The sequence below is a fragment of the Culex pipiens genome, chromosome 2, assembly GCF_016801865.2.
Source record: "Culex pipiens pallens isolate TS chromosome 2, TS_CPP_V2, whole genome shotgun sequence".
NCBI classification, from domain to species: domain Eukaryota; kingdom Metazoa; phylum Arthropoda; class Insecta; order Diptera; family Culicidae; genus Culex; species Culex pipiens.
Genome location: NC_068938.1, coordinates 31,690,804 through 31,706,360, shown reverse-complemented (window position 1 = coordinate 31,706,360; position 15,557 = coordinate 31,690,804). Strand labels below are relative to the sequence as shown.

At 37.2% G+C, this 15,557-nt stretch overlaps 1 protein-coding gene across 1 annotated transcript in view; it reads left to right on the top strand.

Moving 5' to 3' along the window:
- Positions 1-14,962, top strand: part of LOC120419664 (uncharacterized) — a 31,473-nt gene extending 16,511 nt beyond the window's left edge. Inside the window, exons 2-4 of the mRNA XM_039582427.2 lie at positions 10,129-10,616; positions 13,031-13,496; positions 14,149-14,962. Of these exons, the coding sequence (XP_039438361.1) occupies positions 10,250-10,616; positions 13,031-13,496; positions 14,149-14,317 (1,002 nt within the window). The 5' untranslated portion in view covers positions 10,129-10,249 and the 3' untranslated portion in view covers positions 14,318-14,962. The remainder of the gene's footprint in view (positions 1-10,128; positions 10,617-13,030; positions 13,497-14,148) is intronic.
- The last annotated feature ends 595 nt before the right edge of the window (positions 14,963-15,557 follow it).

The following is a 15,557-nucleotide window of genomic DNA, read 5'->3' as shown; positions in this document are numbered from 1 at the left end:
AACCAAATTTCAGGACAAGGCACAGAATGGTCAGCCAAATCTAAACGTGTTTGTTATTGTTTACATTGCGTGCTCTTGTTTTTGTTTATTCAAGGTCAAACATTAAAACGCGTTTTTCTCGGAACGTCGAAATGGCGGGTGCGACAAGATAGCACGACAGCGTTGAAGTGAAGACGAAACCATTCATCGTGTTGATGTTGAGAAATGCCTTTTTTACGAGGATATGTTGTCAAGTTGACATTAATCAGCGAGCTTGAAACTTAATTATGCGAAGATTATGATACTTAAGGAAAATTAGTTGAGCTGTCTTGAAGTCAACACTTAAGAAACTGTACGTATTATTAGATCAGTTGAAATTCTCGAAACTAAGCTTAATTTAGCCAATGAACTGCACCATCAAGCAGCATAACAAGACGCGCTGCATACAATAGTTGCATGCTGACGGTGTCAACCCACTTGCAGCATGCCAATCAAAATGTCAACGAGCTGTGCTGATAGTTGCAAACAAGTGCAAACAGCACAACGTCGCCCACAACCCTGGTGTCTGACACTTTTTGGAAAACTATTTTAAACAAGTATGGCGTAATTACTAGGATGTAACAAAAATGACTTTTTGGCTGGCATTCAGGGGCTGGTTCCGGTGGGCCTACTGAGTTCAAATCCAAAATATGAGCAATTGGACGTAACAGGAGCTGGCGCTCCACCCTTTAATTTTAATTGGGATTTAACCCGTAAAAAGTCATTTTTTCAAAAATGTCTATTTTTGAGGCTTTTTGGCCACCAATACTTTTACCAAAAACATCACTGGTGTAGGCCAGATCCTTGCGCATCTTTTGGTATATTTAACATTGAATTTTGAGCATCCTAGAGTCCGGAACAGGCATTCAAAGTTTGGCATTTTTCCGAAAAATCAGCCCCAGCTAACTCACATTTCTGAAAAAAATGTTTTTTTACGGGTTAAATCCCATTTAAAATTGAAGGGCGGAGCGCCAGCTCCTGTTACGTCCAATCAAGCTCATATTTTGGATTTGGGCTCAGTAGGCCCACCGGAACCAGCCCCTGAATGCCCGCCAAAAAGTCATTTTTGTTACATTCTAGTTATTATATTACGGATTTTAATGGGAGGATTTTTCACGACAGAACATCTGAGCCATGGTATATTTTTTAAACGTAATGAAGTTTAACATTAGGGTAAAAAAATATGCGTTTAAATAACAAAATTATTAGCTTCATTAGCATCACTCTAAGCCGTTCGACCAATTCTCATCACTTTTGCCGTTTTCCGCTATTAAATAAACGTTTTCAGATGTATCAAAAGTGGAGAGTTGCTTGCTCACTTTTATTTAGGCTATATATTACTTTGGAACAGTCAAAAACTCTTTATGAAAGCTGTAATTCATGATCAAAGTGCTGATTGGCCGATAATAGAAATAGGCTGAGAAAGGGTATAGTATTTTTTTAAATATTACAAAAATTCAAGAAAGATATTTAAACGTCTTAAGAATCTCATACACTTTTTTAGGTTTTCGTAATATTTACGAAAATTTCGTAACTTTCTCTCCAAGCGAAGCGAAGTTTACGATACATTCAATGACTTTGTTTTTTTCGATTTTCGATTTTCCAAAGTGAATTATGGTCGAGGATTAATCGAGTCTGGACTGTAAAAATAATTATTTGAAATCTGCTGGAATAGCCTTATTTTCTTTAGAATAAAAAGCGGTTTATATAATTGATATTTGTTAAAAAAGTTTTCCTCGGAGCATACAAAATTAATGTTCGATTAGTGCTCAAGTGAAACGAAACATGGTTTGAAAATATTTAAAATAAAATTATTCAGCTGCAATAAAAAGTTGGTGCTTAAAAAAATCTTGATTCGTGATTCAATATTTTTTAAATCAATATAGTCTGACAGTAAATAGAAAAAAAAAACCAGTTAGGAGCAAATTTTTTCCACATTTAAAAATGTACCTAATTAAATTTAATATAAGTTGATAAACTGTGGAAATATATTACTAAAAACAACGTTTTTTTCCAAAAGTGAGTTATTCCCAATGAGTTCTCGGTAGTAATCATCCCGAAGGGCTAGAGTTGATAGAGGCAGCGCCAGTTGCTTCCTAATTGCTAATGCGATGTTTATATCTAATCTAGATTGAGTTCGTGCCTGGGCTTGGGGGAGGGAGCGCAGCCAAACGTGACATTCGTGCTAATTTTGGGCCGTTTAGGGAAATTTCCGGGTCCAGCAGGTGCCGATTCGTTTCCACCGATGACGGCTACAACTACTTTGCGGTGGTTTTGTGCGGGGGTGGACGTTTTCGTTTTTTTCGGAAGTGGCAATGGGTTATACGACCATCCGGTACTACGTCATCGAGTAACAATGTTGGTTCTTCGATAAGAGTTTCCTGCAGTTTACTGGCAACCTTGCAGCGCGGTTTATTACGATTGACCATCTGGTTAGTCTGGAAACAAAAATGATATTTTTTTGTTTTTTGGAGGTTTCTGGGAAGTCTATAGAGTTAACGAATTTGACTTGAATAAATTTTAATGATGTTCATGATAAACTGAAACTCATGACTTTATAAGCAGGCTTTGCGAGAGCATAATCACTAACCTGTCAACACCAAACAGTTTAAATCATGAATTCTCCCCGCAACACTCCGTCCAAGTTGCATCAGCGACCCGCAAGAAGCACCCCCATCTCGTTCCGGAAGCAAACTCCGGGCCAAATTTCCCGCCGACAATTCGCCTACCGTCGCCAGAATCGGCTGCTCCGGTCGGAACTGGCCACCATCCTAGGCCGCTGCTCGCAAATGGAACGAACCGTCGCCGAGTTGAACGCACAGCTCGCCGAGGAACGCGACCAAACTCTGCAAGTTGTTCCCGTGGACAAAACCGTACTGGAACTCAGGAACTGCCTAACAGCCGAGCAGACCAAATGTGAGCAGCTTCAGTTCCAGCTGGCGGTCACACGGCGTGAAAATGGACAACTCCGAGAAAATATGACCGCACTGTCTCGCCAGCTGGTCCACCAGAGGCAGCTCAGGGAGGACCAACTGAATCAGCATTCGGTAGCGGTCAACACCAAGACTGAGATATTGAGAAGCAAGCTTCAGGAAGCGTTCAAGGAGAATCGTCACCTGAAGGTGAAAATCGAACAGCTGGAGAAGGTCAGAACGGATCTGGTCAAGCGTCACAAGACCAGCCTGACGAGCATCAAATCCACGGCAGACGAGCTGGTTTGCCTGATTGAGAAGGAAAGAGCGCTGAATTATCCGGATATCGCGGTGAAGAAGTTTGAGGGCCGTTTTTAAGTGATGAAATGTCGCTGTTTTTTGTATTTCCTATTTCAAGCAACAGTTTATCAGTGGTTGTATCGTTCTCTTTCTTGAATTTATTTTTTTTGGTTGAAATATAATCTTCAATTGCTTAGAAATGTACAATCTTAATTCATGGTGAAATGGACACAAATACGGCGACAATACGGCCTACACCCACTAAGAATTTAATCTTCTCTTTTATGAATAACAACCAGACGTCTTTACCGTTGAGGGAGTACGCACTTTGTAAATTGAGATTTATTTAGCTGATATTCTTATTTACCACAGCTCAGCGCGGAAGCGCTGGTCTTGAAACAGCTCGAACGTAGAGATAAAAGTATTTTGAAAAATAGCATTTTTCATTGAATTAGATAAAATCGAGTTTTGTGGAAAACCGTCATCTGAGCTGAATTGGGATGAATTGAGATAGTTTGTCTTACTCGTGTTTTGCAAAATATTTTAATTACTTTTTTATTGGTTTCGGTTAGAACCGACATAGAACAACAGAAAAAGTACATTTATTTCCAAAATTGAAGCTATTCAGTGCTCAAGAAACTGCTGTACTTATTGAGACTTATATCCCGATACACATCTCCTACACAGAAAAAAAAAGTTGAGTTTTGGAATGTTGAAAATTTGGTAGGTTGAATATTACCTCTTTTTTTGAGTAATATTACATAAAAAATGTGTAAAAATGTGAACCTGATGAATATTCATCAAAAACTGATGAAAATTCATCATTTTCTGGGGTAAAATTAATCATTTATTTTGCCACAAAATCTGTCACCATTTCCTGATGAATATTACCATCATTTTTTTTTTCTGTGTAACGAATGTTACAGTTCACTGATTATGAAATATGAACAAAAAGTTTCAGTTTACTGATTGAAAAGCACTAACGAGGAAGCTTTTTTGTTTTGATTTGAAAAAAAAAACTCAAATCAAATTACTTACTGACAAATGACTAACTAAAATCATCAAAAATACAAAATAAGCGGAAAATAATTTTCTAGTTGTGTACACTTTACAGTATATAAAAAGCGTTACATATTTGAAAACAAGGTAATCAAAATTCTAAAGAAATTCTGATTCAAAAGGTTTTATAAAATCAATTTTAAAAATTTAACTGAGTGACCTTCATGACACACAGAAAAAAAATTCATAGTAATATTACATCTGGAAAGGAGTACATCTTTTATGTCAGAAAAAATGTGTAATTTTACCTCTGAAAATGTGTAATTTTACCACTATTCTGGTGTAATGTCGCATTTTCAGTCTAAATTGAGGTAAAATTACATCATAAAAGAGGTAATATTCAACCTTCTAAAATTAAACCTTCCAAATTTACACTTTTTTTTGCTGTGCAGGAAGTATTTTCCTTGAAAGCTCGTTCCGATGGGGACCATTTAATCAAATAGTGATCAGAAATTGTGTTTTTTTGCATTGTGCATAAAAATTTAAAAAGGGCTTTAAGACCCTATTGATTACAGAAATGAATTAGTAAAATGTAAATTAAATCATAGGGTTTGTTCAAATATTACGTAACGTTTAATGAAATGCACTAAACAATTACCAGAGAGGGAAAACATGCTTGAAACAGTAGATTCCAAACATACCATACCAACTCTTAAATCTTGAATCGCAGAATCTAAATTTGAATAAATTTTGGGTTAAGAAAAATATATCATTTTTTTTTTGAGTTGGCATATTTGTAAAAAAAATAATCTAGGTAAATTTCTTCAAAAAAGACTTCATTTAAACCGCAGTTCTGGCACAGCCGATAAAAACGCAACGCATTGCTGCTCGATTCCCACTCATAAATTTCAACAGCTAAAGTCGTAACTTTTTTTCGGAAGAACACTTCACATCCCATTAAAAGTGGAGCAAATTTAATTATAAGCATTGCATTGCTCCCACATTTAGTCTAGCCGGAACTGCCCAACTTTCAGGCAGAATTCTGACAGTTTCAGAATGCCAGTAATTGAAGCTATAACAGCTCTAATTAAATTGGCAAGTAATGGACTTTCAACATTCCGACGATTTTTTTCTTTCAAATATTTCCGGAATGCAAGTTCAACTCTTTCGCTCACCCGACAAAAAAACGGAAATTGATTCGATTTGATCTGAAATTATGAATGACAGAGAGTGACTCTATTACCGCGAATTTTCACCCTTGGCGTTCCACAACCCTTTTCAAACATCCTCGTCATTCAGCCGCGACCTCAAGACTTGTTGAATCACTTTTTGTTTCGGGGTCCGTCAGCTTCTTCGTGGAAGATCTTTTTCGAAAGAAAAATGATGCTCCAGAAGGGGGCCATGTTTCGCGCAAAGTGCGGATATCAATAAAAATCAAATTTTCCCCCGCCCTCGGACTGGGATTAGCTCGTATAAAACATTATTAGTGTCGGTTTTGGGGATGATCCCAATTTTGATGGCTGGCGCAGCTGGGGCTATTTTCCTTGAAGGGATGGTAAATATTGGCAGTGTTTCTGGGTTTATCTATTCGTGTTTTGTGCAGTGACATTTATTTTGATTGATTTTCTATGACTTGCTGACTTCTAGGGTTCTTGTACCATTTGAGCTTTTCTGAAGTATTACCCTTTTGACATAAAATGTCACTAACAAAAATGTAACTTTCAAGTTTGGAAACCGGATTATTTTTTCTGAGGGCGTCAACAATGTAACAATTTTCTTTGTTTCAAAAATTACCATCAGCAGGATAATAACCAGTGTATCGAAAAATATTTTCAACTCTTCCATGAATTGCCTTCAACCTTTTTATGACACACAATTCACCACTGACGGCATCGCGCTCAACTTCCAGTTCAATCAACGCCTCGAACCAAGTGTAATGAAAACTCACGCAAACAATCGGCATTGTGTTCGCTCATATGTCAAGTGTCATGTTGGGTGAAATTCTCTTCCATCTGGAAGGGTCAATGGGCTAAAAATTGAATTAATGGACTGGAAATTCATTGACCAGCAATTGCGCGGGCGACGGCCGCACTGGTTTTCGTGGGCCAATCTCATCAATTGATATTTTCGCTCGATGGATACAATGAATTCGGGGATAATTATCCGAAAGGCAATTGTTATTGGAGGAACCGAAATTCAATATTTGAACTCCAATTAATTAATCTGATGCATTTATTGTTAAATTGCTTATTCTTCATTTAAATTCCAAAGAACCTTACAAAAACGATGAAAAATCAATATAAAAAAAGTTGAAATTCATTGAAAAGAGCATAACATATCACAAAAGTTTAATTCTTTTACATTGAAATTGGTTCGGTTTTTGAGCGAGTTGAAAAATGAGTTCTAACAAGATGACACAGAGAAAATATTTATTTCACAAAATTAAAATTTCAAAAGGCTGTATCCCAGCACCGAGTTGTCCAATCTACAAAGTAAAAGAAGTTGAAGTAAATTTTAACATCTTTCATGGAAATGTTTTATGCTGTGCTGCTGTAGTGATCATTTTTCGAAAAATGTTGAAGCTTGAAAACGGTTCACTTTGTTATAAAGTGTTTTAAGACTTTTTAGACTTTATTTTTTCCCAGAAAGCACCAAATTTACCAAGAATCACAAACGTAACGTTTTTGATATAAAATTTTGCACTATCCTAAACTCCAGTGCAAAAGATGCCCTGTTGAGCGTCCCTAAAAATGTAAGAAATTTAAAAAATCAGGGAATATCAACAGGGGTTGTTTGGAAGTATATAACGAGCATCTGGCCAATGGAAAGTGGGGCAAATCGGGACACAAAGTTTAAAGATTAAAAAAGCCTCAAAAATCTAAACAAGGAAAAAATCAATTGAATTTAAAATCTCAAAAAGCACCTGAAATGGCTTCAAAAATGCAACACAATGAAGGGTGAAGCATCCCAATTGGTAGAATCATAAGAGAGTTATTAGCATTTTAGTGAATAAATAGTACAATTTTTGAACCAAAATAAAAAAGTGTTCCATCCAGATTTCAACTCAATTCGACCTGGAGCTTGTAGGGGACGGTTTTGGCAAGGCAGTTCATCATATAAAACAGGGGTGACCAAAGTATGGCCCGCGGGTCAAACGTGGCCCACGAGGTGATATTTTGTGGCCCGCGGAACCATTTTGGCCCGTTGACCACTTGTAAAGTGATTTTTTTTCAAAGTTAAGGTTTATTTTAAACTTTTATATGCTTATCTTTTTTATTTTTTGTTAATAAAAAATCTTATGATTTATCAATATTTTGATTCCCAATTTATAGTATACAAATAATTTGTTCAAAAAAATTTATAATTAAAACAATTTCACACGTTTTAATGTGAGTGAAACATTTTTGGAAATATTTAAGAAACGTTCAAGTTTGACCCTTTTATGAACTGACCCTCAAACTTACATTGCACTTCCTACGGGATTCGAACTCATCACAGTTAGATAACGAATCTGATTGACTACCAACTGATTCAGGCACACAAAATGTGGAAATCGGAGGATCAAGTTTTTTGCAAATATTTTACCAAGCTTTCGTCGATCAACCCACCCACCCCATTATTAAAAAAAATTGGCTAAAAAACCAGGAGCAAAAATATATTTTCAAAAAACTTCAAAACTTCAAAAAATTAAAATTTAAGTGCAATCATTTGAAATTAATAAAATATGCATTCCTTTGCATTTAGAATCACTTGAGCATGTTTGGGTTTATTAAAAATAATTTTTATTTTAGTGAATTTTCGATGAAATAAATAAATGTTTTTTCTCTAAAATGTTTTTTTTTGTTGAAACATGTTTTTTTTTGAAATTAATGATTGCAGTTTAACTATACGGAAGCTTAAAACATTTTTTTTTTCATTGAAATTTTGAAATTCTGTCTTTCAACGATTTTTAATTAGCCACACTTATCTTATAGATAAAATTACGCCTTTAGATGAACTGTTCAACAGGTAATGTAACCATTTTCTAAATATAAAAACAAATACCTGAAACAATAAAATCAATTGAGTTGATTATTTTAAATAACAAAAAATTCAATGTTTTGAATTAAAATAACGTAATTTAATTCTCTAATGACCTTTTTTTGTAATTTTGGCCCGCAAGCTCATTTGAGCTTCAAAGTTGGCCCAGCCTCCAAAAACTTTCAGAACCCCTGATATAAAAGATACGTTTTTTCTTTTAGTGAATTTTTCAGAACTTAAATTGTTGCTCGGGTGTCTCCTTAGAACTATTTTCTGTAGATAATTTGATAAAATTCGAGATTCTGAGCCAATTTATCATTAGAAACATGCTTACAAATGTTTATTTTTATCCATATAGCATTTTAACATTCCAACTCCCAACCCCTTAAGGGTTCACAGCAACGAAGGAAGTTGTTGTCTTCTTATTCCAAATTTTTCAAACTGACGGACCCAATCCTGCAATAACGGGATTGTAAAATTAATCAAACTTTGTTGTAAATTACTTTGTGGGCAGTACTTTTGGGGATGAATAAAAAATATTTCGATAGTACCCGTAGTTTTGAAGATACAAAAATGTCTGTAACAAAAATCTGGGTGCAAACGCTCTGGTTGATGTGCACCGTTAAAAAAATGGAACGGTAACTTCAACTTGCTGGTTCTCGAGCATAACTCAACCAATCAGAATGATTAGTTTCTTTTTAGATGATTGGGTCCTGAAAGTAATCTTAAATGTGTGTTATCATTCAGCAATTCCCCACGAAAACAGCATGGAAAAAAACAAAAGTGGCCAAAATAATTAGACCCGTATTTTTTTGTTATGCCATTAGGGTGACCTACGCCCTGTTTGGATGATCTGAAAAATTGCCATTTTCGTCGATTTTTGCGTAGGTTATTTTCAAAAAATCATATGTTCTGTAAAAATGTCTTTGGTCCAGACACCGTCAAAACGGCATTTTAAAGTTTCATTCGACCTTTTCATATGTTAGGCTAGTTTTTTGAAACTTCTTACTTTTTTTCTTTCAAAAGGCCAACTTATCACTTTTCATTTGAGTATAAGACAATCGAAATCGGTTGAAATGGCGAGGAGTTATGGTTTTTTGAAAAAAGTTGTTTTTTTTTTAAATCGACGAAAATTGCTATTTTTCAGACTACCCTCACACGGCGTAGGTCACCCTAATGGCCAATCAAAAAAATACGGGTCTAATTATTTTGGCCAGGGAACCCCCAGAAAAAATGTGCCCGATCCGAGCACTTTTGTTTTTTTCCATGCTGTTTTCGTGGGGAATTGCTGCATTATTATAATAAACTTTGCGGCCCTTCTTGACAGTAAAGGTCCTACTTGACAGCTCGTTCCAATGGGACAATAGTTGATCCATCGAAAAAAAATTGTCCTTTCAACTTATTTGTTTGCATTAAAATGAAAAAAAGAGATCAGAAATGGTTTTTAGTCGTTTTTTACCGTTTTGCATAAAAAGTTACAAAGGGCTTTAGGAAAAAAGTTGACACGATGATTTTGATTGCAAAAATTACAGATTTGATCGAATTGAGTTCTGTTAATTTTTTGGATCATCTAGACATCGGTCCCATTTCCATCCAATTTGATGTTTCTCACTGTTCAAACAAATAATGTTGCAATTTTTTTTATTGAAACCAGCTTGCTCACTACTCTCTGAGTTATTATTATTCTGTTTATGTTGAAAACGTCATTTAAAAGCTTAGTTGAACGTAAAGCTGCTGATATGCCAACATTAGGTGGAACTCTTATCAAATACTAAAGCAAATCATAACCAAATAGACTCCATTAGACATCCTCTGTGCATAATTGGTCCTAATAATACATCGTTAATCCTTCCATTCTCTCGTTCCATGAACTGTGCAGCTGTTAACAATGCCACTCGACACCTTCTGATTCAGCCCGCAACAACAGCCCACCATTCAACGTGCGAATTAGCGAGTTCCACCTGGTGACCACAGCACACGAGAGTCAGTTCCAAAGAACCATGACCCCTCCTGCGGTGCTCCTCTGCCTGCAGCTGGTCATCGTGACCACGGGCAGCAGTTGGGCTTTGCCGGCCACAGCCACCGCCACTGGAACCAAGGTTGACCACTCCCGTCTGGAAGCTCTTTTTCCTGGAGGAAGCTCCCACTCAAACTCCCCCTCCGCCAAGGCAAGTCCTGCTGCTGGCGTCGTTTCGAGATCAAAGCGCCAACCGTGGATGCCCACACTAATTGATTCCGACGATGACAGCTTCGCATACCGGCAGCACCACCAACCTCCGGCACTGCACCACCATCAACATTCCGGCCTGTACCAGCAGCAGCAGCATCGGTTCCACCAGCCACCGCCGGAGGACTTTGGCGCTGAAGGTATGTGAGGGAGTGTTTTCACGTCCTGTGAAAAATCTTAGTTTTTTTTTTCGCGCGGGCGAAACATTGCTATTAATGTTAATGAGATTGGTAATTAAATTATTGCTTCATCAAAGCTGGCTGGGTTAATGGACCGGGAACGAGGGGGTGGTCGTCGTTAATGTCCATGTGGACGCATGATAGACAAGATTCTTGGCAGATTTTATTTGATTACAGTGAAAGCTTCCAAAAATACACTTTATGCGCATTTTTCTGCAGATGTAGTCCTTGGGAACAGTTTGGAATTAGCCTAAAAATGAGGTAATGAGAGTTACTTCTTAAAATACTATATGGAGCCTTACCCAAATTCTATGTGATAAATTGCGTAGATTCATTTTAAGCCGTTCATCGAACAGAAACATATCAAGACTAAGTTTAACAAATTTCAAACATATACTGAAATCTTCTTGAAATTTCAAAAATTGACTCTTTTTTCTCACCCAGTTCAAATCGACACCATCTGTGAAGTACGTATCTGGTATCGCACGAGATACCAATCTCCCCTTGTCAAGGTGCATTCTTTACTACGTGTCGAAGGAAATTGAGACGTCAATCTTCGGGACGTGGGTAAGCCACAAGGAGTTTGTACTGAGCTCACTTTAGTTGTTTGAAAACAAGCTCAGGTGCTTTTGCTCAGTAGGTCAAAGAAAGAACATAACAATTCTAGATTAAATTTTCAAAAGGTCCTATCTGCATAGGAAACCCATGAGGGATAGGTTGTTTTGAAAATTTAATCTAGAATTAACTGTGAAGGTGAAGTTGACGTAATATTACATAGAAATTGTGTAATATTTTTATCAATAATTTTTGCAATTCTGAAATAAAAAAAAAGTGAAATAAAGCACAGAAACAATTAATCATTTTTTTCCTGACATCTTCGATCAATAAAATTCCCACACATCAAAACAATTGCTTTCAGGAATTATCCCCCGGGCACTCTACCCTACCTTCAGGTCCAGGGAAACCCGTGGGCAATTACGTGGTGTTAACCAGACGTCAATTTTCTGCCATGAGTGCACTTTTTCCTGCTGAGTTTTCCCCCAACAAGTTACATGCGCCAACAGGCTGTGGCTGGGATCACGTGTATTAAGAGTGGGAGTTTTGTTTTTTGCACATGTGAAATTATTTTTAATCTGATGGAACGACATGAAACCCTCCATTAGCCAATCAACGGATTTTTCAACAAAGAGTGAACAGTATGAATCAGCGGAATTGCCGTTATTGGAGTTAAAAGTGCTTTGATGCAAGCTTTTTTGGAAAATTGGTCAGTTTTTGCATCGTTTTTAGCTGGTAGGTGTACGTTTTATTGGATTCACCAAAACGAGTTGAATTACATATTTTCCAGTTCATTGAAGCTTGCTGAATCATAGTTCTATGTTTAATACAGGCTTCGTTTTGATGTTAATTGTACATGGAAAAAATACTGCATTTTTTAACATAAACTAAACATAAAAGCAAGCGTAAAATCCCACTAGTTATCTCATAAATATTTTTATGTATGGCTGCATTTGCATGCGGGTCTTGTGATTTATGATAACATCAATTCTCTGTAAAAAAAAGTGACTTGCTTTGTTGGTTTATTACAATCTATATCTGGATGCGTAAGTTGTACTGATAATGCAGCTATAATTAAGATTTTATTATTTGTATCATACATTCAAAATTGACAACTTTCCATACTTGAACAATATGTGAACTATCTAAAGTTGAAATCCAATCTACTTGCGCATAAACACTTCTTTATATGTTTTAGATGACCAAAAAATATAGCTTTTGAGCTACTGTCAAATATGCCATTTTTTTAAAACGTAAGGACTTTTGGAAAGCTTCTAAAAATGGTTAAAGTTGAACTAAAATTATAATATTAGATAACTGGTTTAAGATTAAACGAACATTTCGTTTCCACTACACGGAGAAAAAAAGAGTTTCCAAAATCGTGAGCAAGCGTTCATGAAAATGGGAACCACGAACAAAGTGTTCAAATTTCATGGTACGTTTTTCAAAATCGTACCATGGGATTTGAACACATTGTTCGTGGTTCCAATTTTCATGAGCGCATATTCACGATTTTGGGAACTCTTTTTTCTCCGTGTACCGGGAAAATTCTGAACCCATTCCGATGGCTAAGGGCATCATCTGCTAACGACAACTTTAGCTCCATTCCACCTACATAATTGCGTAGGTTTTTAGTATGGTTTCCACTGTTAAATAAAAAAACCAGACGACTCCAAAGCAAAATCAAAACCATCTTCATTACTGGATTTCCCAGGTGACCTCTGGTCGTCGTGATGCTTTTAAAGAACTGCTACCCCCTCCACTCATGGCTTCAATCTTTTTAAACCATTGATGTCTCTCTCATTATCTCGAATCCGCAGACTACGATCAGGACCAGGTCCATTCATCGGAGATGGACAGCAACGGCGACGATAACGAAATCGGGGACAATCCATTCTACTCCGCTGCCGCTGCCGCCGCAACCGGTCCGGAATCCCCCGGGTCCTCCCCTGGCAACCCCGTCGCTGGCCACGCCCCCGGAACCCCCGTCGAAAGTTTCGATTTGATCCGCGAGCAGCTGGAACGCGTCAAGGAGGAGGAGGACATCGAAATCAAGTCGGAACTGTTGATGAAACTGCTGGAACAACTGCCCGAGGGACCGCTGCCCATCGTGTACATCGAGGATGCCGGCGGCAGTGAAACGGCACCGGCCGAAAGCACTGGCGGAGAGCCCAGCGGGGAGGATCCGGTGGGACAGGTGGAACGATTTACGGCCAACGGAGACAAACGGTCCGGCAGGTACTACCGGAGATACCCGTGGAAGCGGCAGAACGCGCGAGCTAGGACGTAAGTTGAGATTTTTTGAACTTGAACTTACTTTAAATTTGAAAAAGAGAAAAATCGTTGTGTTCTGCATTTTTGCTGTTATGGCACGGTTTTTAAGGAGAAGCTTCAATCAAAAGAATTATTAGTTATTGAATAATATTTGGAGAATTATGTTTCTATAAAACGATTTCAAATGATTAATTGGAGCTTAGTTAAATATTGCTCACTAAATTCAACTGTTCGAAAAAAATAATGATCGAATTCAAAATCAAAATTGACAAGTGCACAACTTTTCCGCACTTGTATCGAAAAGAAATATTTTTCGATACAGTTTTGGTGTTAGACTACAGAACTACATTCAACAGGGGAAATCAAATTCAAAGGATGTTTCTAGAAATTGCAAAAAAAAACCTTTTCTAAAATTTCAATCGCCATTTTTATGCAATTTCGTGGAATTGTGAACCACCCTGAACTGATAAACAATGATATTGAATTTTGCAACCGAAAACACTGAAATTCAGAAGGCAACTTTAAAAACAAACTGTTGATCAAATTGGAACGAGGACGTCACAACATCGAAAGGAATCAACTTTAAATCAATTTGTTAGTCAAAGCTCTTTAAAGTTCTTTCTCAAATCTCTTTCTCTGCTCATTTTCTTCTCTCCACCCACAGGTACGACGCCGACGCCCGGTACCTGTGCGTGCCCAGCCGGGAGGACGTGTTCAAGCTGCTCGTCGGACTCCACGAGAACCGCATCGGCAATCACCAGAAGACGATCAACTTTTGCAACCGGAAGCGACCGGCCAAGGCAATCTTCACCAACATCCGATTTTTGGGATAAACCCGCAGCAGCACCCCAATCAATTTGTCCTTAATTTTCCGGTTTATTTGTTCCATTTTTTTCTGTCCTCTTGGTTGTTCGCTCTTAAGGGGGGTCGTTAGTGTGGCCATAAGTGACGCCACCTGGTCCAACGACGACGACGTCGCCATCCTTGAAACTCCACGGGTGAGGGTGGGGCCACATTGTATTGTATAAAAAAATGTTAAGGACGGAATTTGGCATCAACTTACCTACCAACCAAAACCAAACCTTAGAAACGCTAGAAGTACTTGTGTCGCGTACGCACTTTGCATGCTTGTTGTTCCCTTCTGGGAATGATGATGAAATTGCTTAAGAAAAAGAAGAAACAAGACTTTCGCAAACACCCAACACACATACAAAGTGACACGAAACTCGGCAGCAAGCATACTGTTTTTCATCTTCTGAGAATAAATACATTTTAAAAGGGCTCAAGAAAATAACAAAAAAAAACTTAAAAGATACGAAAACATTAAATTGCTGAATCTTGAACAGTTTTTGAACTTGTAAACTATAGGTAGCATATAAATACTTGTAAAAATGTATTTGAAATAAACACACAAACCAGCAAAACAAATACAATTTATTAAATAAATAAGATGTGGTAAATTATGTGAAGCAACGCAAGTCAAGCAGTATTATTGTAATTTCATATCGTTTAAAACAAAATATTTACAGAAGCAACCAATTTATCAACTATTTCCTAGAATAAAATACCAATTTACAAACCAGCAAACAAGTGCAACAAAAAAGAGCAAACGAGCGTGAGTTATGTCTTTATTGCACAGCAAAAGCGTTAACTCGAGCTAATTATGCCGAGATTGCAACCTCCTGCGTCAGAGAAAGTTCGCTTCATAATGCAATTATGGCTGTAATTGCAATTTTTTCGCGCGAGAATTTTCATGATGCGCGCCTTTTTGTAATATCTAGCTGACTAGATGAATGGGGGCAGATTTGCGTCCATTATTTTATTTTTGTTTTGTTTTTCAGGAAGCGAAAAGTTCAAGAGTAAGTATGAAGCGAAAAGAAAGTTGGATAATAGGTAGGTGAGTAGAGTTTCAGATTTAAAAGTTTTGAGGAAAATGATGTCTGTGACTGGAAACTTTCAAGTCTAATTTAGACTGGCTGATACTTTCAATCATAAACGGTATTTTAGAAAACCTAGATGTTTGGGTATCAAAAGATCGGAAATTTTATGTCCTTTCCGATGCCACATAAGTTG